This window comes from Gavialis gangeticus, unplaced genomic scaffold (assembly GCF_001723915.1).
Source record: "Gavialis gangeticus isolate Ggan-Ray unplaced genomic scaffold, GavGan_comp1, whole genome shotgun sequence".
NCBI classification, from domain to species: Eukaryota; Metazoa; Chordata; order Crocodylia; family Gavialidae; genus Gavialis; species Gavialis gangeticus.
In genome coordinates, this window is record NW_017729014.1 from 15806817 (window position 1) to 15831520 (window position 24704).

The 24704-nt window shown below is 46.3% G+C and overlaps 1 protein-coding gene across 1 annotated transcript in view; it reads right to left on the reverse strand.

Annotated features, from left to right (window-relative positions):
* DVL1 (dishevelled segment polarity protein 1) overlaps positions 1 to 24704 on the reverse strand; it is a 256248-nt gene that overhangs the window by 118507 nt on the left and 113037 nt on the right. The window contains exon 3 of the mRNA XM_019511836.1: positions 145 to 172. Coding sequence (XP_019367381.1) covers positions 145 to 172 — 28 coding nt within the window. The remainder of the gene's footprint in view (positions 1 to 144; positions 173 to 24704) is intronic.

Genomic DNA, 24704 nt, shown 5'->3' on the forward strand with positions numbered 1-24704 from the left:
GAGCCAGGTGAGAGTTTAGTACCCCGTGATTAAAAATAACTTGGTCTTACTGGAACGACGGAGGGCGCGAGTCTCCAATGCCGCCTGTTCTCTCGATGGGAGGTGGGATGTCTGTGTGGCTCTCGGTGCACTGGGAGCCCGTGTCAGAGTGAGAGCTTTCAGCCAGGACCAGCTGTAAAAAGAGAAGGGAGAATTAGATCCACTTGTATCAGGTCCCCATGCTGTGATGTAAAGTGGCCAGCTACCACCCAATGTGCAATCCAGGAATGTCTAAATAAAATCAGAGGGAGAGAGAGGCTTGGAACTGAAACTTGTAGGATCTCTGCCAGCCTTTCATTGAGTCCAGATCACTTCAGGTCTAAATATGACAGAAAATAACAGTCACGGTTTGCACAAAGCTCCCAGGAGCCCTTGCCTAGTGCAAATGAAGCAGAAGTTTCTGGGTAGGGCACACACTGCATTGAACAAATTTTGTTTTATGACATCCTTCGAGTTTCCTAAGGAAACCTGGGACCCTTGACAGAACACCTGGGTGGAACCAAGCCTCTGGACCCTGGCAGGCTTCGAGGAACCCTTGAGAAATGTGCATGCATGAAATGCACTGGGGAACTCACCCTTCTCCCTGCCGCCAGTATGATGAGTGGTATGATGATCTCAAACCAACACAAACCCCATGTGCAAAATCAAAATCCTCCACGCCTGAGGATTTCCTCTGTAAATTCACAGGGCAGGAGCTTGCACTCCAGGTGCTAAAGATATAGTCTACAATGATTTCTTACATGCATCATCCTGGACTTTGAGCAACTTTGGAATCTGGTCTGGATCAAGATCCACATTCTGTGGCTCTCCATACTTCCATAAAGGGCCTGGATAAAAACCACCAATCCAAATACCTGCTAAATTAAGGAAAGGTCTGAAATCCCAATCTCAGCCCAACTCTCCTGATGTCAGCCCACTTAAGTTACAACGACTAATATTCCCTCAATATACGGCTGCCAGAGAGGGAGGGTCACTTCCCAGTAGCTCTGTAACCACAGTCCAACAGGTAAAATGTCTGGACAACTTCAATAAGCAGAGTATCCCTAATGATTCTGGGCATTTGTTCTTCCTTTGCAGGGTGCGTGCTCTCACTGGCCTGTAATGGCCTGAAGCCTCCTATAAAACAATGTTGCTATAACCACTGCCTCCAAAACCCCTCTGCCACAGACATCTGCATCCACAGAAGCTAGGGGCTGCTGGCAGGCAGCCAGGCAAGGTAGTAAGAAAAGATGCAAAGGACTCAACACATCGTTTGCATGGAAATGGGTAATTGGAGAAAAGCTACAGCAATCAATCTTCTCACCACTAATAACAGGCATCCAGATACAGCCCGGTGTGCTCCGGGCTTATTGTGCGTTCCAGTCTCATTACAATAGAGTGTAAATTTTTCAGATAATGGACCAAACACCGCAGCTTTATTACTTCAACTTCTTATCAACGTGATCAATCACTAAAGAAACTTCCTGGAGATGGGTAAATGGGACACTAGGGTTACACAAGAGCCTGATTGCACTTAATCCTGCCTCCATTAAACTCAGTGGATAAAATGTCCATTAGCTTCAGTGTGCGCTGAATCAGGCCTAGGGCTGAGCATCATTTGGAAACGCACGTGATCTGAGCTCTGTTCCCGATTCTTCCAGCGAGCCCGTGCAAGCTCAAGTGACTCAATTCCTCTCCGTGCCTCAGTTTCCACAACAGTGAGAGGAAGTCCGTGTTTACTTCCTTTTGCACAGTAACATTGTGTGACCAATTCAGTGTCTGTCACGCGATTAGTAATCCTGGGGTGGAAGGAGCCATCCGCTGCGTCACACACTGATATAATAAAACCAGAAGTGCTTTGGCTACACCTTCTGTTTAAACCAATGCCTCAAATCTGGGGTCGGAGATTTCAGAACACTGGTTCACAGGGTCATCCAACTTCATCTCCGATGGGGACTGGCAAACAAGACCAGTTTCCCACCCCAAAATAACATGGCAACAAGCCTTGCTTCCAAGATAGGCAAACGCTGGCATTCAGCTGGAGAATGAAGAAAGCAAACAGGTTTGACAATTTGTTCTGTTCTTTGCCTCAAGTGAACGGCAAACCCTCCCAGTTATAAGAACTGATTATTATTTATATATTAAAGTGGCGCCTGGTGGCCTGAACAGAGATTAGGCATCAATTGTCCTACAGGCACCCAGTTCTCTTTCTGAAGAGCTTAAGTTCCAAGTGGACTAGAGAACGGGTGGGAGGAAGGCAATGGTATCAGCAATGTTGTCCAGGGGGGAGACTGAGGCACAGAGAGATGAGGTGACTTTCCCAAGGTCACAGAGGGAGTTCATGGCAGGGCTTGAATAAACCCAGACCTCCCAAAGCTCCCATGCATTATTCTGATCATAAAAGACTGTCCTTCCTCTCGCTTTAATGTTGAATATTTTGCCCAGCAATAGGGAGAACTTGATTAACCAGAAATGGGACGATAGCCAGCCAATACACAGGCTACCAGGCATGTGCAAAATGTTAACAATCCCTGACCGCTGCCAATACAAGCTATATTTGAACTAGTGACCTAGCAGTGAAGGGACCCAGATCTTATTACCTATCCCCTGAGCCATCTAATCCCGTTGCATGAGTCCCTTTAAACAACACGCTTAAGAAGTCTTTTAATTAAGTAGATGCACTAATACCAATGCAGCTTATCACCCCTCACTAAGAGGCAACAAGGTCTCAGCTTCTCTTTTTATAGAAAGAAGTGTGCACAAGAGCTAACACAATCTGAATGATCCTGACTGTAATTCATCAAGGCTAATCCTAATATAATTCTTGTGTAAATACTAGCTGTCAGGAGAGCGGGAGGGAAAATGGAAGTCCTGCAAGGCAGCCCAGACTCAGACAGGGAACATATCACAGAAAGGAGCAGGCAAGAGAGAGGCGGACGACAAGGAACAACTTGCAGATGAAACGGCTCTCTGGAACCGCACAGAGCCAGTGACATTATTCATCACCCACGCATCACCCAAAAAGTGACGGTGCCAATATTGAAGGGACAGATGATGCAAGTGGCCTAATAACGTGGCAGCTGAACTTTCTGTGTTTATTTATTCTGCACGGGGAAAGTTAATGGGAAAATATTTAGAAGGCACATCGGCATTAAGGGAAAACGAGCATCTTCCAGAGCGAGGGGTCTCCCCTAAGGAATTCTGATACTGGGGACAGCATTTGCACAATAAACCAAGAAATACATATAAACGAGGCAGAGATGGGATGTAGACAAGATGCGAATGCTCCTCGCGCCTCCTCCCACTCCCAAATCCCAACGAGGTCTTCAAACAAGTCGAGCTGCATTTGCTTCAAAGCAAGAAAACGCAGTATGTTCTCAAGGCTTTCTGCTGACAGGAACGCCGGTCCCAATTATCCGTAGATTGAGCCAAGAGACAGAGAGGCCAACCCAAGGTCACTCTCTTCCTAGGGGAAAAGCAAAACAGAAAGAAGTATGGCATCTCACCTGTCCTGCTGGCAGGACTGACAGCCACCTCTGGCAGTCCAGCGTTGCACCTTGACAAGGTAATTGTGCCAGCAAGATGGCAAGACACCCTCAACACACGTCCAAGAGCTTCAAAAGCTGCTGTCAACACAGCCATGCCTTAGGGACAAACTCTACGCAGCTGAGATCTTCCCAAAGGGAGGCAGGTGCCCATTTCCTATTGGCATTCAATAGTGCCCTACCCCCTATGGCCCCTTTGAAAGTACCAGCCTTTGCAAATAACTATTGTTATGGAGGAATTGTGCAAACAACTATTTCTGATATGGCAGAGCCTCCTTTTCTCACTAACCAATTCATTTGTCTCATTTCACAGATGGACAAGTTGAAGCACATTAACAATGACAGATTCATACTTGGTCACAAAGGAAGTCAGTGGCCAGGTGGGAGCAGAGCGCAGGAAGTTCAGGGTCCCACTTCTGGACTCTGGCTACAATCCTCCACCTCTAGCCCCAGAGATGAAGTTGCCTACTCTGCTCTTCTACCAATGTGAGAAAGGCAACATACTGGGCTCCTGACAAATCTGAATGACAACCCTGCAAGGATGTACTGAGGAGGGAAAGGTCAGAGCATCGATCCTCCTGGAGTCGGGACCACAAGGTTAGATTTGAGCCTTGTCAGGAATCAAACAGCAGACCTGAAGGAAGTGAGATGGGTGCTAGTCAACATGCTGCTTACTTTTTGAATTCCACGGGCAGAGGGGGGAATCTTGAAGTTTCTCTTGGGTTTCTTCATCCGTTCGAGTTGTGCAGTTTTATCTAGCAGAGGGCGCTTCATCTTGAAGTTCGAGCATGGCATTGGGAACCTGAACTCCGGGCTCTGACACTGACCTGTTGCGCGGGACTGAACAAGTGACCTAACCTGTCTCCGATATAGTCTCTCCATCTGTCAGGTGAAGATAACACTAACTCCCTGCAATCTGTGAAACCTGATAAAAGCTGCAAAGTGCTCTGAAGCCCTTTCTTAAAGGCTGCGTGCAGAGGATTTGCTTGGTGTTAGTCAGCTCTGGTAGTACTAGAAGCATAGCAGCAAAATGCTCAGTGCAAGCTACAGAACCAGCCCGGAGAAACTGGGCAGTTAAGTCCATGCTGGGATTCCTGCTACCACAGCTATACTTCAAGCTGCGCCTGACCTAACCAGTTTTAAACCAGCTTGAGCAGGTACACATGAGCTGCAGTGACAATCCTTGGAGGTTTTTAAGGCCAGGTTTGACAAAGCCCTGGCTAGAAATGACCTAGCAGGAATGATCCTGCTTTAAGTAAAGGGTTGGACTAGATGACCTAAACACGTGTATAGGAATGAAGTGGTTCTGCAAAACATTAGGCCAAAACATGGCTGTTTGTTGGTTTCCAGGAAGAGGTAAGATGCCCCAGCCTTAGAGATGGAGGCTATGAAATTCTTTGAGGATACTGGAAGTGTCAGGAAATCCCTCATGTCTTGTACCTCTAAATGAGCCTGGAGTGTGACAGTTTAAATGGGCTGCAAAGCCTGCCTCTGCTTTTCCATGAAGCTGGGGCCTGGGGGTGGTCCTGCAGGATGACCCAACTTCAGAGACTTTAGCAAGATGGCCTCAGAGCAATTAAATCATTAAAACAAAATCATCTGCTGCCTGGACGTGTGCCTGGTGACAGCGAGCAGGGCGTTCTCTGCCCTTCACCGACACTTTCATCCTTGACTTGTAGCGGCACTGGAATAAAAAGCACCATTCGAGATCTGGATCAGCGCAGACCATATTAACGGGAACAGGAAAAAGAAGCTTCAAGAAAATACCTGCTATGCTACTGTAAGGAAAGAAAGCTTCACAAATGAAGGGGCAACAGGTTTAATACGATGGAGTTACTTTTCTGCAGCAGTCACTTTGCTCAGAACAAGATTCATATATATGTACAGCACCTGGCACAACAGGGTCCTAGCACTCGCTGAGGCCTTGAAATACTACCATAAAACAAAGAGCGGCAAACTATCAGCTAAGTCCCTTTGCAGGAAGCTCGCTGAATCAGCGCTGTTTGGAAAGCTCCTTGCTGCGACCATGGAGGAGGAATTCTGGAGCGAAGCGGTGGGGACTCACAGTGAATTACTGCTCTGTGCTTTGTGAACAACTGAAGGTTCAAGTTGCACGGGTGGGTGCAGGGAAAGCTGTTCTGTGCTTGGCAAAGCTTGTTAAGAATCCATCGTTTCTTCCAACAACAAATGACACCAGACAGATAGTTAAGTATCTGATCGGCTTCGCTTAAAGATAAATCGCATCCTTTTCTCCCAGAAAGCGAGAGTGTAGTGTGAAATGCTCCAGTAGTATGTCATTTTGAAAGAAAAAGATAATGCACCAACAGACCACTATATTACAGACATCTCCACGCATTTCCAGAGGACTAGGGGTTTTATCCCCGCCATCCTGGCCAAATTCCAACTTGAATCATTACATTTCACCCATCAAATTCCCACAGCAGTTTTGACTGGCTGCAGCATTCAGTCATTCCCTGTCTTGCTGCCGTGCTGTGCCTTGTTAGGGGAACATTTGTGTTTGCTGTTAAACAGCGGCTGCATCCCACCCCAGACAGGGCTGCATTTCTAAGGCAGAGGAAGGACTACTTTTCAGGAGTGAGCTCTGGGAAATAAACACGGAGTCATTTATAACTGTGGCTTTGCTTTATGCTTATTCCACTTAAAATGTATTTCAGTGAAAGAGCAAGATGAGGATCTCAAAGCATTAAGACTTTTTCTGAGACCCACTTGCTATGGTGTATGCTACGGAAAGGGCCCAATTCTCCTCTCTGATTTTTTTCACTGGTGTAACTCCATCAAGTCCCATGAAGTTGCATCTGATGATTCAACACAAACGAAAGGAGTTAATGCAGTGTAAAGACAGCCCGTGTGCCCACTCAGCGCTGTGAAGGATTTCTTTCTGTGTTGGCAAGGGTTGCTCATCATTGCTAGGCACCTGCTAAAGAATGGCTGAACTTGGAACCGCCAAAGCTTAATGCACCCCTGAGGCAGCTCCAATCAGTGCAATTACGCCATTACAGTCACCACAATGAATTTGCATCACCTTTGCTTTGGCAGGTGTGGCCTAGTCATTCACTCCTAAGGTTTTCTGTGCATCACTCGGGGCAGTCAATGGCAATGTCTTTCACTTAGTTAAAATGCACAACATGGCTACTGTTGTCAGGAAAGCAAGGATTAAGATTAACCAAATAATCTGCAAAGGGTTAAGGTGCAGGCCATAGAGTACCTGTATGGGTATATCTCACTGCAGCAATCTGAGTCCCACCCCGAAGCCCTAGTATCATGGGTATAAGGGCAAATCCGAAGAGCTAGTGAGCAGGCCTTATTTGGTTAGCAGAGGACCCAAATCAGGAGGGAAGCTGTGTGGCTATAAGAGACTAATGCAGGAAGCTCATGGGCATAAGATTTCTTTTAGTGATAGAACACACCTTGCACTGGCTAGGGCACTACTGAGGAAAAGCCAGGCTACACTTATTTAACGGAGGTGACAATGCTGTACGCTTTGCCCTTACTACTCAAAATCTGTGCTTGCTGATCAATAGTAGGGCTTACTGCTATCCACAGTGCCTCCCTGGCCATAGGACCAAGCTCTCAGAATATGTCTAAGCATCAATGTATTACTGCACTTGCAGCTCAGACACCAGCAGTGAAGTTAAAGCAGCACAGGCTAGCAGAGTGAAAGCCCACTGGGGGTTTTAGGATATGCCTTTGGGTTGCTCCCATGTGCTCAAGTCAGTGCTGGCACATCCTCAGTGGTCAATTCCCTGGCTACAGTGTGGCGCTCAGTTTGATGTGTACATGTGCCCTTCAGTACCCAAAGTCCTAATGCCAAATTTGTCCTGCTAACAGGGGTCCTGTATTACTGGAGGTGCTATCTTCCATACAAAACAGGCTCCAGTCACTTGTGGTTCATTTAGCTCCTGCATTATACGATTGTTTACCCAGGTAACATGGCCAAGCAGCAGCTTGAATTGCTAGCTCCTTCCTCTTTAATTTTCTTCTTCAGCTTCAGCTGTTCACAGTATTTCTCATTTCCTGTATCGAATTATTATGCACTGTGAATTTGCTGTTGCACAGCTCCTGCCTCATACCACAGGCAGCTGAAGAGCAGTAATGAGGGTGATGGTAGGAAAGCGTCTCCTGCTTGCCTCTAGCTGTACAAAGTGCTTTGGGATCTTGGGTTGAAAGGTGCTTGGTAATTACATTATTAAGACATTGAAGACATTTACAGGAAGACAGCATAAAAAGTGTCAAGGTTCCCAGATCCCTTCCTTTAAAAATCTCATCTTGCTGGGAGGAGAGTCAAACTTGTAGGGTGGGGAGTTGGCCAGTGGTTGTTATTTCAGCTTTGGATGATTATGGTTATTCAAACGGTAACAAATATTAAACAAAAAAAACAAAAACAAAAAAAAGGAAGAAAGAATGAAAAAAAAAGAGCTCAATTTGCAAGAGCCAAACTGAAAAGCTCCTGCTCCCATGAGGGGGCAGTTTATGGGACTACGCAAGAGCAATGGTGAGTTGACATAAGGGGTTCACAATCTGGCCCCTATAGCTGGTTACTGGCCACACTGTGGTTCCTGGATAGTGGTTAGCAGAAAGATCACCCTGAGCAGTCGACAGCTCTGCTAGCAAAATGTCCAGAATGGATGCAGCTTGGCTTCAAAAAGCAAAATTGCTGGGACATGCAGAAGCTGGTTTCAACTCTGGAGGCAGAAAACCTCTCCCTGCCAGCAAAGATGCATCTGTGTCAGGGAATGCTGCCACCATAGCTATAGCAAAGGCAGCCTTGTAGCATCAGATGTCACTGTATATCACTGGTCTGTGTTAAGAATCAAACCCTTAGGGATGCTGCAGCTCTGGTATAAAAATCCATGCATTTCTAACATACAGAAAAGGAATTAAATCCTCTTTCTGGAGTGAGATTCCTGTCTGGCCACCCCCCACCATTTGAGATAAATGAACCGAAAGTGATGTGGATTAGCCCCATCACACTAGACTCCTACAAGGTATGAGGGCAGATGGTAGGGAAGCATAAACCAGCTGTTCACACTGGCTCTTTTTCAGAGGTAGGGAGGAGCCAGAACCTAAACTTTGTATTTGATGAGCTCCATCCTATGGGAGACATTTGCAACCCTAGCTTGTGTGCAGATGTGAGCTTCAGCCAATGGCTCCTTCTTCATGCTTGCTGAAAGCGAAGTCCCTGGCCTTTTGAGTACTCAAACCCATAAGGGAATTTCTCAGCTTGGGCACCTCTCTAGCTGAGTCCGAGGTCAGATCTCCTGCACTACATTCCTCTGGGGCTAGCAGCACTGAGGGGTTGATGAAAAGACACATGCCCATACTTTCTCAGATGCATCTATAACATCCAAGACTTATCTCATCATCACAAGGCTTTTTCCCTCCAAGCAGCCCTGCAAGGATGGGAAGTGTTAACCCCATTGCACGGATGGGGAACTGAGGCTCATGGCAGATCGAGGGGCTTACTCAAGATGAGACAGACACTGAACCCAAATCGCTTTAGCTTCAATCCAGTGCGCTTGCCCAGCAGAATCCTTCCTGCTTAAGGGAATCGAGTCGCTCCATCATGTCCCAACAAGAGGAAAACCAATGCTCTGCACTACACAGAAGTCAGACCTTGAACTCCCTGCTACTCCAGGGCTTTGTGCATCTCATACCCTAAATCTGCCAGGTGGTTTGTTCAAAAGACCCTCGTAGCAAGACATCTGCTCTCAGTGGTGACAGATAACAGAACAAGGAGCAATGGTCTCAAGCTGCAGCAAGGGAAGATTTAAAAAACCTCTCTCACTAGGAGGGTGGTGAAGCACTGGTTACCTAGAAAGGTGGTGGAATCTCCATCCTTGGAGGTTTTTAAGGCCTGGCTCAACAACGCTTTGGCTGGGATGATCTAGTTGGGGAGGGTCCTGCTTTGGACCAGGGAGTTGGACTAGATGTGACCTCCTGAGGTCCCTTCCAACCCTTACGTTCTGTGATTCAAAGACTGCATCTACCTTCTACGTGTTGCCAAAAGCATTCCCAGGGCTCAGTGCTGCTCTCCCTTTTCCAATCAATTACCCCAACTTCAGATTTTCCCTTGATGAATACCAGGTATTTTGCAAAAAAGACAGAGCTGCTTCTAAAAACATTCTGCCTCAAGGAAAAATCTCTCAGCCCTACCTCCTCCTAGCCATAGCATAAAGCAGGAGAAAGGTTCGTAGCAGGAGCTCCTGGAGGGTCTGAGTTCACACCTTGCTGACAGCATCTAATCAGATGGAGTATCAGCCCATGATTTTGCAGCCCCCACCCCTGCATCTCTTCTGACACATGGGAAAGTGAAACTGGTTATAATTAGCACCTTGACAGCAAAGGGAGGGAGCTGAGCTCCTGTGTTCACACCCTAGGTTGCGTGGGGCTTGCAAGCATGGGGGCTCTTCTCACTGGGAAAATAACCCTACGGGGCTATTTTCATCCTTTATACTTAGGTGGAAATAGTGTACTACAGTGGGGTGCTCATGCTGAAGGCAAGAGTACAACTTCATAGCTCCCTTCCATTAGTGGCTGGTCTTGTGGGATTTTCTTCTGTTTTTTGTTGGAGTTTTTTTTTTTTTTTTTTTTTTTTTTTGGGAAAAAAAAAAAAACAAACCCAAAAGAAGAGTTTTTTTTTTTTTTTGTTTTGCTTTTACATATTTCTTTACTATGCTTCTGATAAGAAAAAGGTCAGAAGTGAGAGCTTTAACAGGCGTGGGAATGAGAAGGGAGGAAATGGTTCGGCAAACAGCATGAGAGAGCTGTGCAACTGGAAGGGCAAGACAGAAGTTGGCATGGAGAGAAGGGGAGTTAGAAAAGAGGTGGGACCAGAGATGTACAGAAGTCTGGGGCCAAGTGAGAAAAGGCCTGGCAACTGCCCTAACATTAGACTCACCAGGGCTAGATCTTCAGAGTTTCACCACCTGCTGGGAAGCACAGACTTGCCAGTTCTTCAAGCACCCAGCAGTTCCCACTCTGACACCCAAGGTCATGATTTTCTGGAACCAACATGTAGCCAACGTACAGGCCTTGCTGTGAAATCTAGCTCAGGGTGTGGAAGATCCACAGTAGAATAAAACCTGCACATCAAAGCTGCTAACCCGCAACATTTTCCCTGACAAAATCTTAGCAATGTTCTACCCATGCTTCCCCTGGTAGGCAAGCGAGAGACAGACCGATGTGCTGGGGAAACAGAAAGGCCCTGCCACAATTTCATTTTGTAAATTAGAATCAACTGGAAGCTGTTACTTTGGATGAGTTTCTGCATCCGCCGCCTCAATTATGTGCCAAGAGGCAACAGGGCATTTAGCAATAGATTGCTGAACAACCCCAGCTCTCTGGTGTTCACCTAGATGGCAGAAGGCCGAGCGAGTCCACCTGACAAATGTAGCGGTAATTGCCCTGAAATGCACTTTCTAGAAAGTAGACATACAAATAGAACAAGCAGTTAAGCCCATTTAGAAAACATTATCTATTGGCTCCTACATAATATAGGCAACAACAAAAAAAGACACACACACACACACACACACACACACACACACAGACCCATGACATCACTGAGAGCCCATCAGAAATGGTGCCTGTCACACAGATCCAATCAAGCAATTGCTCCCAGATGTTGTGCAGCCTTCCTGAAAAAAAATGCAAAGCCTTCCTAATGACCCACCAACTGCGTGCAAACTGCTGGCAGAGGCCACTCAGCTGGTTCTAAATTGGCAGCTACCTCCAGCCAATTCTTTCCAGATTCTCAATACCCATAGGGAGGCCATGCCTGGTCTGCGGACAAGGAAGTATTTCAGGGGCTGCTGCTGCAAAATCTGGAGGTCACACGCATTCTCATCCCTGTGGGTGGGTTTCCCACAGCCCAAATGCTCAGCAAAGCCCTAAGCCTGCACGCACGTGAGCACATGAATAACTTTACCAACGCGAGTTGTTTCGCCAAACCCAAGGGCAGCTACGCATGGCAGTAAAATGATAGATGTGCTTTTGTGTTTGTGGGTCCGGAGCCCAAGTAAGTTATTCCATACAGCAGAGAAACTTGAAAGGGATTTATTTTGTTGGTTTATCTTAAATTAAACCCGGACACACGGCTCCAGATCCTCAGAAGAGCCTAGTGCAGGGGTCAACAATGTTTTTGGGCAGAGTGCCAAAAACACCCGCAACCTCGATCTATGAGATGTTGGTGTGCCAGGACGGACAACTGGAGAGCTGGCAAGGGACCCGATCCATCTTGTGATAGTGCAGCTCCAGCCCCTTCCCAGAGGTGCAAGTGCCAAGCAAAATGCCTTCATGTGCCATGCTCTCATGGGTGCCAGGGGTTGCCTAATGCCTACCCCTGGCCTAGTAAAACCATCTGAGGTGCCCAAAAGGGCCCGATTCTCAGAAGGCTGGCCCTCAGTACTTTGTGAAAAGCATGCTCTCTTTGAAGGGTCGTAAATTGGGCACCCAAAGAAAAAGGTATCTGTAGCCACTTGAGAAAGCCTTGGATCTCAATCATAAAAAGTGCTGGTGGAATATTGTAAGATCTGTAGCGCTTAAGTGATCAGGAGGAATGAAGTATGTGGGAGGGGGGTGCATGTGTGTATGGAAAGCAGTGGAGTCTAGCAACAGAAACAACAGAGAATTCAAATAATTGTACTGCATAACACTCTGGGTTATAGATAAAGCTTTATTTCACAAATACATTCTTCCAACTAGCTTGCACGCTTCAAATGGTCTTTACAACCTCTTTCAAACACCTGATCAGATACACCGAGCAGAAAACAAAGTTGTTTGCAAGCCGTCTGAGATTAGGAATTGAGGTTTGGGAGTTTGCCTGGGTCTGTTTTAATTTTCAAAGAGTATACTGTGCATGTTAAACTGATTAAGCAGCAGCCTAGCCAAAGCGAGAGCAGGAATGTAATTTAGAGTTGTGTTGCGAGAAAAATAGAAAGCTAATTTGCGATTTAGCTCATAAAAGGAGAAGGTCGCACTCTTCCCTCCAGTGTGTCGGAGGAGTTGTGTCATAGTTCCTATGAGAGTGCTGAAGAAAGGCGACAGGCACCAAAATGGGCTTACTGGGGGCTCCAGAGAACAGGTTAATGAAAGTGGTAGTAGATAAGAGGATTTGTTCTCTTAGCAGCATAGTCCATAACTAACATGCCCTTTTTTGATAAAGCAAGAAATCCTGCAGATTAAAACAAATATCCTCAAAGGTTTTGATCCAGGGGCCAATGAAGCCAGCAGAAAAACTCCACCAATGGACTTTAAATTAGGCCTCCACATACCTTTCATCCTCCTGTTGCTGCTTTATGAGCTACTAACATGCACAACAGATGAACAAATAGACCAAGCAATGCCTGCTGCTTCCTGTTCATTCCCTCGCATGCTCTCCAATGCCACAAGCCTGGAGCTGGTTGGCACCCAAACACCCTTACAGATCAAAGCATGAACAAATGAATGGGAGCCAAGGAACCGTGGCATGAAAAGTCATCGCTACAACTCCAAGGCAGCAGCTGGACGTGCCTACAAGAACCCAGCACCCTTACGGGTTGCATCTAAGTCAGGAGTCTGCCCAGCTGCAACAGTTTGCCAGAGCCTGGCCTATGGCAGCATAAGGAAATTCCAGGTACTGGTTACAACAGTCAAGAGTTGGGATCCCCCAGGTTACCGCCAGGAAGGAAATACTGCTGTGGTTAAGCACAGTAGGGTGACAGTCCTTCAGTGGCAGGTGCCTAACCTACAGAGTCTGAAATCCTGTGCAGATTGTCCTTGAATTTACAATGCCACAGATGGAGAAATCACTATTCTTTCCTGGGCGGGATGCAGTGGAGTTGCCCACCAGCCTGCAAACGGACTCTGGTAAAATGTATTTTGTTAGCAATAGCTATTTCATCCAACTTCCGAATGGCAGGGGCTGGCAGAGGGAAGCGTAACCATGCCATCCAGAGAGCACGCTCACCTGCTGGTTAAATTGCAGAAGAGCGCTGGAAGAGACTTCAAAGAGAAACTGCTCATCAGCTCCCCTGGAGTGCGGCAGGTTCTGTGATTGTGTCGGCTAACGCGGAGGAAAAGGGAGGAAGGACGTAATAGCGACAGCAAAAAGGCGGTGGAAAAAGCTGATGAGGGCCCACGCTGAGGCTCAATATCCTGAACCGGAGCATTTGGATGGCAGCTCTGTGATTTCATGCGTTTGGCCACAGCTAAAGGAAGAGGGGGGAAGTTGGTGCTCTCTGCCTCGGGATGCTTAATGCAGAATTATAATGCGGGGCTAACGAAGGGGACGGTCTGTCTAAACAACCGGTCCATCAGTATGAAACTGAGGCAGCTCCACCATAATCAAGGATGTACCGCAACCCCAGCCCAGCGATTCCTGTAGGCTGCTCAATCCAAAACCAGTTCTGCAGAGCAAGCTCGTAGAACAAAGACCAGCAGGGCAGCAGGGCACTGACAAAAAAGAAACCAAATGAAGGCACCACCCCTTGCTACCAGGACAGATAATCATGCTCAAGAAGCAAAAATGGGCAGCTGGACTGTCCTTTAGCCTATTTCCCCAGTTTTCTCATTTCCCCACAATTTTCAAGGGAAAACCATCAGCACGAAATGGTATGGTTTCATCTTACAATGGATGTCAAGAAACCAGCCCCCGATGCTGTCAGTGAGAGGGTAGCTGTGCCTGCCCCACTTCTGCTCCTGGCCTCAACAGGAACCTTCCCACCCATTGTAAGGGCCTTATTTTCCTCTTTTGTCAGCATAGGTCTGGAGTTACTGATGTCAATGTGAAGCTAGAGACAGCACCAGCAAGTCTGAAAAGTGGTATGTGTCAGATATGCCATGTAGCACTGCTGCAGTATCCCAGTGGGCAGGTATTCCAGTTTGTTGGCTATATATACAGAGGATTGCAAATGCTCCGCTCTCTCCAACACTGAGCACTGAGCTCACTTGCTTGGTGCTGTTAGGCCTCCATTACAGCTGGGGAGGAGAAATCCTTTCCCTTTCCTGCTGGCTTCCTTGTCTTTCTTGTAGGAAAGATCTTTCTACCCTGGGTTTGCCCAGATGCTCAGGAATGAAATCCATAGCTGAAAGTTTCCTGTGACATTCTGAGACACCTCTTCTTCCTCTTTTAAGGAGCCATTTCATTCAGTGACAAGACGTTCCTATCGTAATGGTAATTCTCATGTTAGCTTGCAGAAGAGTCTCAACTTGAGGGAGACTATCCCCAAGGCCGAGTCACAAGCTCCAAGACCCTTCGTCACTTGGTGACTCAGCTGGACAAAGTGACCTCACATAAGGTCCCTTCCAGCCCTACTTTCCTGTCACCCCATGTCTCCGGTTCCCAGCTGTAAAATGAGAAAACTATTCCCTTTCTCCCATCCTCCATGTCCCTTATTCATTTGGACTGCAAGATCTTCAAAGTAATGGCTGTCTGTTCTTATGCGTTTGTGCAGCCCCTTAGTCTCATGCCTAATGCTGCAACAAAAATAATAACTAAATAAAAGACTCTGGCATGCAATTAAATATTGCTGTAGTGCCTCAAGGCAGAGCAGGCTGGGCTTCAGTGAGCTAAGTACTGCATAAACCTAAGAAACAACAGTCTCTGCCCCAAATTGATTCCAATTTAAAGACAAAATGAAACATGAAAGAGGCAAGCAGGCCAGTCAAGGCAGGAGAGGGGAAAGTGGAATAAGATACATAACAAGAGGCATGCATGCTACTCTTAGCTAATCAGAAGCCATGATCACAACTTGCCATCAGATTAGCTGTATAAATATGTGCACGAGTCCACGGGCAGTAGAGACAGACAACAGCTAAAGGGTTGTGGAGCTTTCCTTTCATGACATCTCCCATGGAAACCAATCCAGCATGTGACACTAAGATCAAAAGTTCCTGCCTATGACAAATATAATGATTCAAATGTTATTAAAAAAAGATGAAACTCCAAACTTTCAAAATGTCAGTCATCTTCAAAACTTCAAAGTATCGGTATTTGCTGCACCAGCCTCTGCAGAGAAAGAGATAGGAGGGGGCAGCTAAGCCACATCACATATACTTAATGTTCCAGTTTTTAAACATGCTGCCTCAATAGGGAATATATGCATACACACCCCAGGAAATTACAGTGGAGGAGCCCAGTTATCACAGATGACTTGGTGAGAAAAGCCTTAGCTAGGTCAAGCTGTTTGCTACAGGCAGAAGTGCGTTTTAAACAGCAAAAGGAGACAAAGAAAGTGAAGCCCATTGTGTGAGAAGCCAGGGCGACACTATGCTTGTTCCATAAGGTAAGGCTGCAACTCCGCTAGCCCTGAAATGCATGGATGCAATTATCTATTCTGTTCCAGCGACTAGGATATTAAAAGGTTCCAAACTGTGAACAATTAATTTACAGTAAGATTTACATAAACCTCCACCAATAATTAGCGTCAAGGAGAGGCAGATAAGCATTGCAATTTTATGGGTGTTAGTGCGGAAAAAGTAATTTGCAATTGGCAATGCAGGTCAGGCACAGATGTTTCAGCTGATAGTTCGGCACAATAAATGGCAGGTCTTGTCAACATCATCTGCAAATGGGGGTCGTAAACAATCTGGAGGAGGAGAGCTGTAAACTGGATCCTTAACAGTGGGCTGTGTGGGTAAACCTGGAGGACGAGGAGGAGCTCTAAGTCTCCTGAGGCAACTGTGCTCATTTGCATGATCTTCCGAGGTCCCTTCCAGCCTTAATGCCTATGAAATTAATGTCTATGAAAATCAGGGCCAATGGCTCTCATTCAGTTGCTCGCCCTTACTCCTGAAGAGAAGAACTTACAATGGATTATAATATGCACATCTAAATGGCAAGTAGGCAGTGGTGTAGGACTGGATGAGAACTGAAGGTCAAACCAAAACCAACTAGTGAACTGGTCACAAAAACCTTTATCGTCCTGGCAGCTTGGCACAAGAGATGCAAGGCATCCATTTGCTTTTGCTTGTAGACTTTTGCAAGTGATGTTATCTACACTCTCCAAGATTCACAGAAGTGCAGGGCTGGAAGGTATCTTGTGAGATCATCGCGTCCAAGTCCCTCTCTTTAAGCCAAGCATCCCAGCATGCTCTGGAGCGAAGCATATGTCCTGAGGCATCGTCTGGTCTTTACAAGGTGAGGAAGAGGGTTCTGGGGTCTACCTAGGAGAGGGAACTCCCCTCCAGGCAGCCCCAATTGGTCATGGACTTCCTGGCTTCCTCAAGAGACCTCATCACTGCTGGGGCCTACTCTCCACCTGGAGGGTGAAAGTAAGCCAGCGCGCCTGGGCTCGGAAGTCAAACTCAAGCAGGAGTAGGCTCACATACTAAGTCAACTTAACTAAATTAAGCCACTCTGAAGTATACACACATACACCTCCTTGACATGGTCAAATAACTCTAGCAAGGAGTGTGTCCAATTAAGTTGACCTAGCTCACAAATCGGCTGCCACCACGTGCCGACCCTTTGGTAGTAAGATACTTGGCTCAGCATTTGGGACAATGAAGACTTCCCTCCGTTCCATCACCCACTGAATCCTCTAGGGACAAACTAAACTAAATGTTCTTTCTGGAAGAATTAAATGAGGGATCACACTCCGAGTTGGGGAGCTAAGCCAGGAGCACACAGAACCAGGATGCAAAGTTACCCCTTTCCCTGATTTCATCAACCCATACCAGGGTTGTGGTGGTGCGTACACCATCTTTAGTGTTCCGCATTCTCACTTTTTACTGATTTTTCACTGATAAATTCCCTGGTTTTGTTTTTTTTGGTTTTTTGTTTGTTTGGTTTTTTTTAAGTATTTGGTTTTACTGATTTACCCCCGTTTTTCAGTGCAGATCCCTGTTAACCGGCACAAGTGGGGAACAGGCCACATGTGGAGCAGGGGGTGGTGGGATGGCGGTGGCCACATCGGGGCCAGGGGAGGGTGGCTGGAGCCGCTGCCTGAGGGCACGGGGCTTCTGACCCTGGGTGGGGCAGGCCGGACCGTGGGAATCGCTCCCAGAGCAGGCGAGTCTGAGCTGTACCACAGTGGCTCTGGCTTCGGCCCTGCCCTGGGTGCTGGGAGCTGCAAGCCCCACTGTGTGGGGGGGCAGGTAAGGGAGTCCAGCCCTGTACCCTGCTGGCTGGGGCCGGCAGTGGCACTGGGCTCTTCCTGGTGCTCAGGGCAGGTGGCAGCATGCTCTCGTCCCATGCACAGATCCAGGGACGCATGCACCCCAGGACGAGTCCGGCACCGGCACCCCAGCCCACAGCCCTCCCAGGGGGCACATAGCAGCAAGAGCCGTGCCTCCTGCCCCGCACCCACTGACAGCTCCCCCAGCTTTGCTCCCTGCTGCAGCCCCGGGAGCAGCCAACGGGTTGTGCTGAACCCCTCCCCTTCCCTAGTCCCAGCCTTACTCCCTCCCTCTTCACCACCGATTGTTTTCCCCCCCAATTTAAACCATTTTTTTTTCCTTCTTTCATCCTGAGTTCATCCTGGTTTTTACGTTTCGAAACCTCCGGATTTTTTTTTTTTTTTTTTTAAATAAAAACTGAGAATGCAGAACACTACTCATCTTATAACGCTCCAGGCTTCTTAGCAAGCTTTGGTCACTCAATGATTTAAACCTGAAGCCATATAGCAATAAAGCAACTCAAAAAACAAAATGAACCCAATATAGGTGGCTGCACAAGAGTTAGAAGCACGGCCAGCAACTCATGAGCACGACTCTGCTGTGAAAGCAACTTTAACTACACAAGGCACAAGACAACAATAATCAGGGATTACCTACCCTTGTCAATTTGAAATCATTTTATGGGGATAGTTATTTAGTAGAAGCCCTGTCTGTACACTCTTCTCCAGAATCCGAGTGTGTTTGTTCTAATTTAATTTAAATCACTTCATCTACTGGCTTCAGGAATAAATTATTCCAAAATCATTTCTGCGTTAAATTTCCAAGGGCAGACAACCCTGTAGCAATAACCGCCAAAGGTTTGGGAAGCAGGTCAAGTTGAGCCAGAAAGACACTGGACATATAGCTGATGCTTCTCTCTATTCAAACCTCATGTCTGCAAAATAAGATAGGGTCTCTTTCTAGGTCAGAGCCTGTAGCAAGATTTTCACCATTTCCTACTTTCAGCATGCCAGAGACATGGTGCCTCTAGTTAGACCCTTGCAAGCCCAGAGAGAAATAAGAATCTTTCATGGGATTGTGGATCCCTTGGAAGACTAACTCGCAAGGAAGTTTATCATCTCTTAGCAATGAAGAGACTTTGCAGTATTAACTTCAAACACTGAACTTAAGAGGAGTATGACCTTCAGGAACCAGTTTTGCAACTCTTTTAAAGCTGTATCTCTACCTGATCGTCCAGACGCTCTTTCAGCCATTTGCATGTTCAAAGAACCATATAAACAAACGTGTACTAATTAATACTAATCATTCTCCATGTTGAGAAACATTATGCCAGCAAGTAATTATAATGTGCAAGTGCATTGTGCAACACCAGGGAGAGGGAAGGGTTATGTTCACATGGGCAGTCTTCAATTCAGCATTTTTTACCAGAGAGTGAAGCTTTCAAGTTCCCTTGAAAGCACTTTTCATGATGTCCTGACACCTGCACGGAGGAAGGAGAAGGACCCTGATCGTGCAATAAGGTTCATACTCACTCGCAGGTTTCTGCACCCAGGGAACTCTGCAGAAGGGGTTCCCAAGCCTGCAGAAAAACAAAGCTACTCCACACCCATTATGCATGAGGTGGTGCCTCAGTTTCTCCATTCAGTGAAAAGCCCCATTTCCTACTCTTCACAGGTCCTACTGCTTTTTGCTCCCAAGCCAAGAGCAGTAGCAAAGACAAGCTACCTTATGAAGGGTGGGGGGAAGGCTTCCGACCTACAAACATGGAGCGCAGAGCTGCTCTCAACAGACAGCTACATGAAGTTTTAGTTATAAGGATGTTCTTGACCTTGTTGGTGAAGGAGGTTAGGGGATCTCTGGACAGTCTGCTCCCAGCAAGTATGACCAAGGGGCTCTCCTAGTTTTTCAGCCTTTCCTTATTCATGACCCTCCTGGAATGAGATAAAAATCAGGCTCTAATCCTAAACGGTGTGGATGATCTTCCACTCCCACCGGGTCCAATCTTGGCTCCCACCAAAATCACTGGCACAGAATGGGCTTGTAGGAGGCACTGGCCCAATCCTGCACCATTTAAATCAATGGGAATTCTCACATCGACTTCAGTGCGAGTCAAGGACAATCAGCACATCTCTGAATCGAGCTCTCTTATTTAATAGTGAACTCTAAATGCCCCACTGTAACAAAATTAATGAATATTTGTCCTTTGTAGGGGACACGGGAAAATGTAACCTTTACTGGACAAGGACAATTCAAATGTAAAGCTTTTGAAATCTGTTTCCATGAATTCAAGTTCATCTCAATGCTTAACTCATTGAAGGTTTGGGTGATGACTGTTTTTCATTTTGTTTTGTTTTAAATCTCTGCAGTTTCAGATACTTTCATGGAGCCTCAGCTTTCTCCATTTAAGTTCACAGGCTGCTAATAGCAATCCCATTGAGGGGGTCAAGAAAATAAAACATTGTACTTAAAAAAAATATATATATATCCATGGCCCTCTCTGGAAGTCTTCCCAGCAGTCTTTGTAGTCTGGAGGGAAGGATGACCTTTTTTCACCAGGGAACTGTACAAGGATGCAGAACATCAGGGTTTAGCTCCCCAAGACTTCCTCTGTGACCTTGGCCAAATGTCTTCATTTCTGTGCCTCAGTTTCCCATCCTCCATCTGATGCATTTAGACTACAAGCTCTTTAGAGCCGTCTCCTACTATGTGTTTGTACAGTGCCAAACGTGGAATTGGGACAGAGGCACTGATCGGGGTTGCAACCTTAAGTGCAAGTAAAATGCAAATCATAATGCACTTTTCTTTCACATAGGGATGCACAGAGGTTTTGAAACAAGAGACGCCCTTGGAACAGGGGTTACCCATTATTGTAGTGTTAGACAGTGGCCAGCAACTTACAGTGAAGCCAAGAGCATGATAAATCAAATGGTTTAAAAAGGCATTTTAGAAGCCTTGGAATTTCACTGGGATTAAAAAAAAAAGATTCAGAATTTGAATACTCTACACAATTCATCACATGTAGATCATGAAGTGCTACACAAGGAGAGGGAAGGGTCCATCCTATTTTACAGATGGAAAGCAGGGCAAAGTGGCACCTTAGAGACTAACTGGTTTAGAAAGACTTGAGCTTTTGCAGGCAACAGCCTACTTTGTTAGATGCAATGAAAGCATCATAGTGTCTGACAAGGTAGGCTGCTGCCTATGTAGGCTTATGCCTCTTTGAACCAGTTAGTCTGTAAGGTGCCACCCTGCCTTGCCTTCTCCCTGACTACAGACTAACATGGCAAACTACCTCTTTCTACTTTACAGGTGAAGTAACAGAAGATATGAAGAAAGGAAGCAACTCAGTCTGGTGAAACACTCTCTTGACAGTGCTAAATGCAGTGGCCCTTCTTGTAATAATCTCAGTGGCACTTTTCCATGCAGGAGGCCTAATACAGTGTGATCGCACAAACTAGCTGGTTCAGATTGAATCAACTGCTCTTACAATCACCAGAGGAAAGGTAGGGGGCCTCTCACCCACCGCACAGTAAATTGCAAGTGTTAGTTACTACTTCCAAAAAAATCGAGTGAACTTTGGCTAGAGAAAAATAAACCCCACTGAGATGCTGAATGCACTGGGAAAGACAGACAACCAGCTCAGCAGTGCAATCTGGAGATCAGCCTGTTTGCATTAATGATTTTCAGCTCAGAGACTGAAAGGGCTAGCGTTGAAGAAGGGGTCACAGAAGAAGGGGTTGCTTTACAGTGCCTGCTTGTGAGATGGAAACAAGGGGCCTTCAGGGTTAAGCTGGTTCTTCTCCAAAGAGAGTTGCTCTTCCCTCCCTCTGCATTTAAAATGGATGCTGCTTCCCTGCCAAACTAATCGCTACCATGATGGGCATTTCTGCAGCCCCTTTCATCTGAGGCTTTCAAGGTGCCTTCCACACTGTTAATGGCATTGGCCACCCTTTGTCTGCCAGGCATTCGGGATCTGCTCCCCTAGCATCTGGGAGTAATGGAGTAACACACAGGCAACAAGACTGAAGACCAAAGCATCACAACTGAAGCTACAAGAGGCGAGTAGCATGTAACATAGTGAGCTGGAATTTAACCTGGCATAGCGGCTGATGCTGCTGACTCTCTGGAAGACGTCTGTGGGACCTCAAACATAGGAGCTTGGCAGCCCAAGATCTCAGCCAAAGCCAGGGACCCTGCGTGGATCAGTGCCCATTAAAGTGATCGTTCAGTGCTGATGCAGGAGTACCCCATCCTGCACGCCAATGATGGACACAGTCCAAGAACCTGAGTAGTACGCAGCTGTCCGTGGTGCCCAGAAGTCTTCCACCCGGCTCTGCTGGCCTTGCATGGTGCAACTGGAACATATATATCTGTAATGTTTGCTTTATTCTGCAACATAAAAACTGCTCCTGAAAGCTTGAGCATCTCTCTTCCCTACTCATTTAATCCACCGCAGAGAGCACGCAGATTCCCTACACCTTGCTACAAAGGCAATTATCCCAAGCAGCCCCCTTTTATTGGTCTCTGCCCTTGATTACCACTTAGCACCGGGGATTTACATTGGCACAGCTCTGAAAAGGGCAGCTCAGTTTTTAAAAGCCAAGTAAAGAAGTTATCCACTGAAGTCCCATAACACAGAAGGGAATCCTATGGCCAAGGCCTCTAGACAGCTTTGAAAAATCACAGCGCCTATTAGTCATCTGCTGTTGCAGAGCCAAAGCAGCAAAGCACAGGAGCACAAAGCAAGTTGTGTAGGTCCTACATAAATAACAGCTTTGTCTGCCTGACACTTTTAGTAACTATGTGCTGGATTTGATCTGACTTTTAAAATCTGAAGAACTTTCCCTATTTGAGCGACAAATATTGTAATGTAAAAGGCCTCAATTCAGCCTAGCATTTGAGCACATGCTTAAAGCACATGCGTATGCATTTTGTTTTGCTTTTTTAAATAAGGATGAATGTAACTTTAAGCATATAAACCGATGCACACAAATTCTTGGGACAACCACAATATTTGCCTCTTTTGTAATGTGGCTGTGTTAACACACTTGAAAAAAACAGATAACACAGAACAGTCCTGCTGCAATGGGATTGCTAAACTCAGTCCAGCTTCCTTGGGAGCAGTGTCAAGCCCATTATGAACATGCACAGCTGGTTTCTTGCAACCAAGTGAAGAATTCAGCATTTGATGAATCTGAGACATTAAGAACAGATGTCTGCAAGAAGCGTTGCAAGAGCCTTCCCCAACAGCAGAGTTCACATGTGAATCCCACTGCAGGTTACAACATGTCATCCGTGTTTTACTTGGCTTTTACAGGCAAAGCACGCATACTCTTGTCTCCAAACAGACAGGCCCAGTGGCTTGGAGCAGCCCAGTATGTTTTTGTACAGTGCAGAGACGGCTCCGTACCAGCAGGTCTGATGACACAACCGGTGGGCTGGAATACTTCAGGTTCAATGTTCTCTTTGGAGCAAGAGACAAAGCCATGGGCCAAATCCTCAACTAGCAGAAATCAGTCTACTTCTGCAGGAATCAGCACACTATACCAATTTACACCAGCTCAGGGCCTAGTCCCATATTCTAGAGTCAGTCCCAATGGCGCTAATGCACTAAACACCTCATGTTAACCCACATGCAATAGCAGGAGCACATGCACTTTTATGAATTATTGCTGCATCCAAATGAACCCATCTGCTTCCTTTTCCCACCCTGAACTTGGTTTATCATGTTCTCACGGTAGGAAATCTTGCAAACCCTTTTTACCTACTGCTGGCAGGTAGCCCAGTGTCCGTAGTAAAGGACTTCAGTAGGACACCTCACAGACAGCAAGTGCTGTTTGGTAATTCCCAGACTCCATCACCAAGACCAAGGTTTTAACAAGACATCCATGCCCTGTGTTTTGATGCTCAGAAAGGTGCTCAAATCAAAGAGGAGATCACTCAAGCCATCCCTGGAAGACTGGAGTGATACTTAAGACTCTATATAGGGGTGACCACCCCTTCTACAATCTAACATATGGTGGGCCAGTATTTTTCACATCTCTCTGGCCAGCACAAGACAATTAGGACCATGCGTAAAGCAGAACAAGCCAGCTAGGCAATAAGAGAGTGTCCTTAAGCACTGCTGATCACTGCTCAGCTCAGCCTACATAAGAGGTCACGTGTGCATGAAACGGAAAGCACCAGGAAGGGTTGTAGGTAGATACAAAGCACACCTGATTGCAATTAGTAACCATAATAAGCCAACTTCTGGCTAACAGTTGTGGCATGTTGATGGAGAAATTAGTGTTAATACCCCAAAGAACGAGTGAGAGGGATGCATGGCCTGGCAAGGACACTGAAGGAAGGGTCAGGCCTCATTTGAGGCCTCCAGGCACCCCTACAATAAAAATAAAAATTGAATATAAAAAAGTCCTATATCAGTGAATAAACACAGACTTAAAACTGCCCCCCAGAATCAAAAGGAACTCTGCCTGCTGGTACAACATACCATAAAAAAAAAAGGATGCTTCCATTCTGCTGTTACATACCTGCTTTGCCATCATGCTTAGCATTTGCCTCTCTCAAATGCGATGGGGGAGAGTTTCAAGAGCATTCAGCACTCCCTCTCACTGATCCTAACCCAAGCTGGACACCTAAAACACCTCTATAAATATGGTCTTTTTCCAGGAGGTTGCATCATATTCATTCCAGAACTCCCATCCTGCAAATTCAGTGATACTCCTTTATTTGGAGGTGAAACAACATGTATTGGTAAAGTTCAAGTATTCTAATCTAGTATCCATTTCTTCATGGACTTTGGGGCCATCAAAAAAAACAAACAAACAAACAAAAAAGACTCATTTCCAGATTAAAGGATGGAAAAGCATGCTTTGCAGATCTTAAATCCTTCCAGGCTGGACACATGCATCCTGACTGCAGAAACATCAATTCTAAGGCGCTGAAGAAATCATCAGCATCTGTTTGTGCAGCCTGCCTTCTCCGCCAAACCTCAGACATTGTTGTGGAAAAAGCTTAATTCAG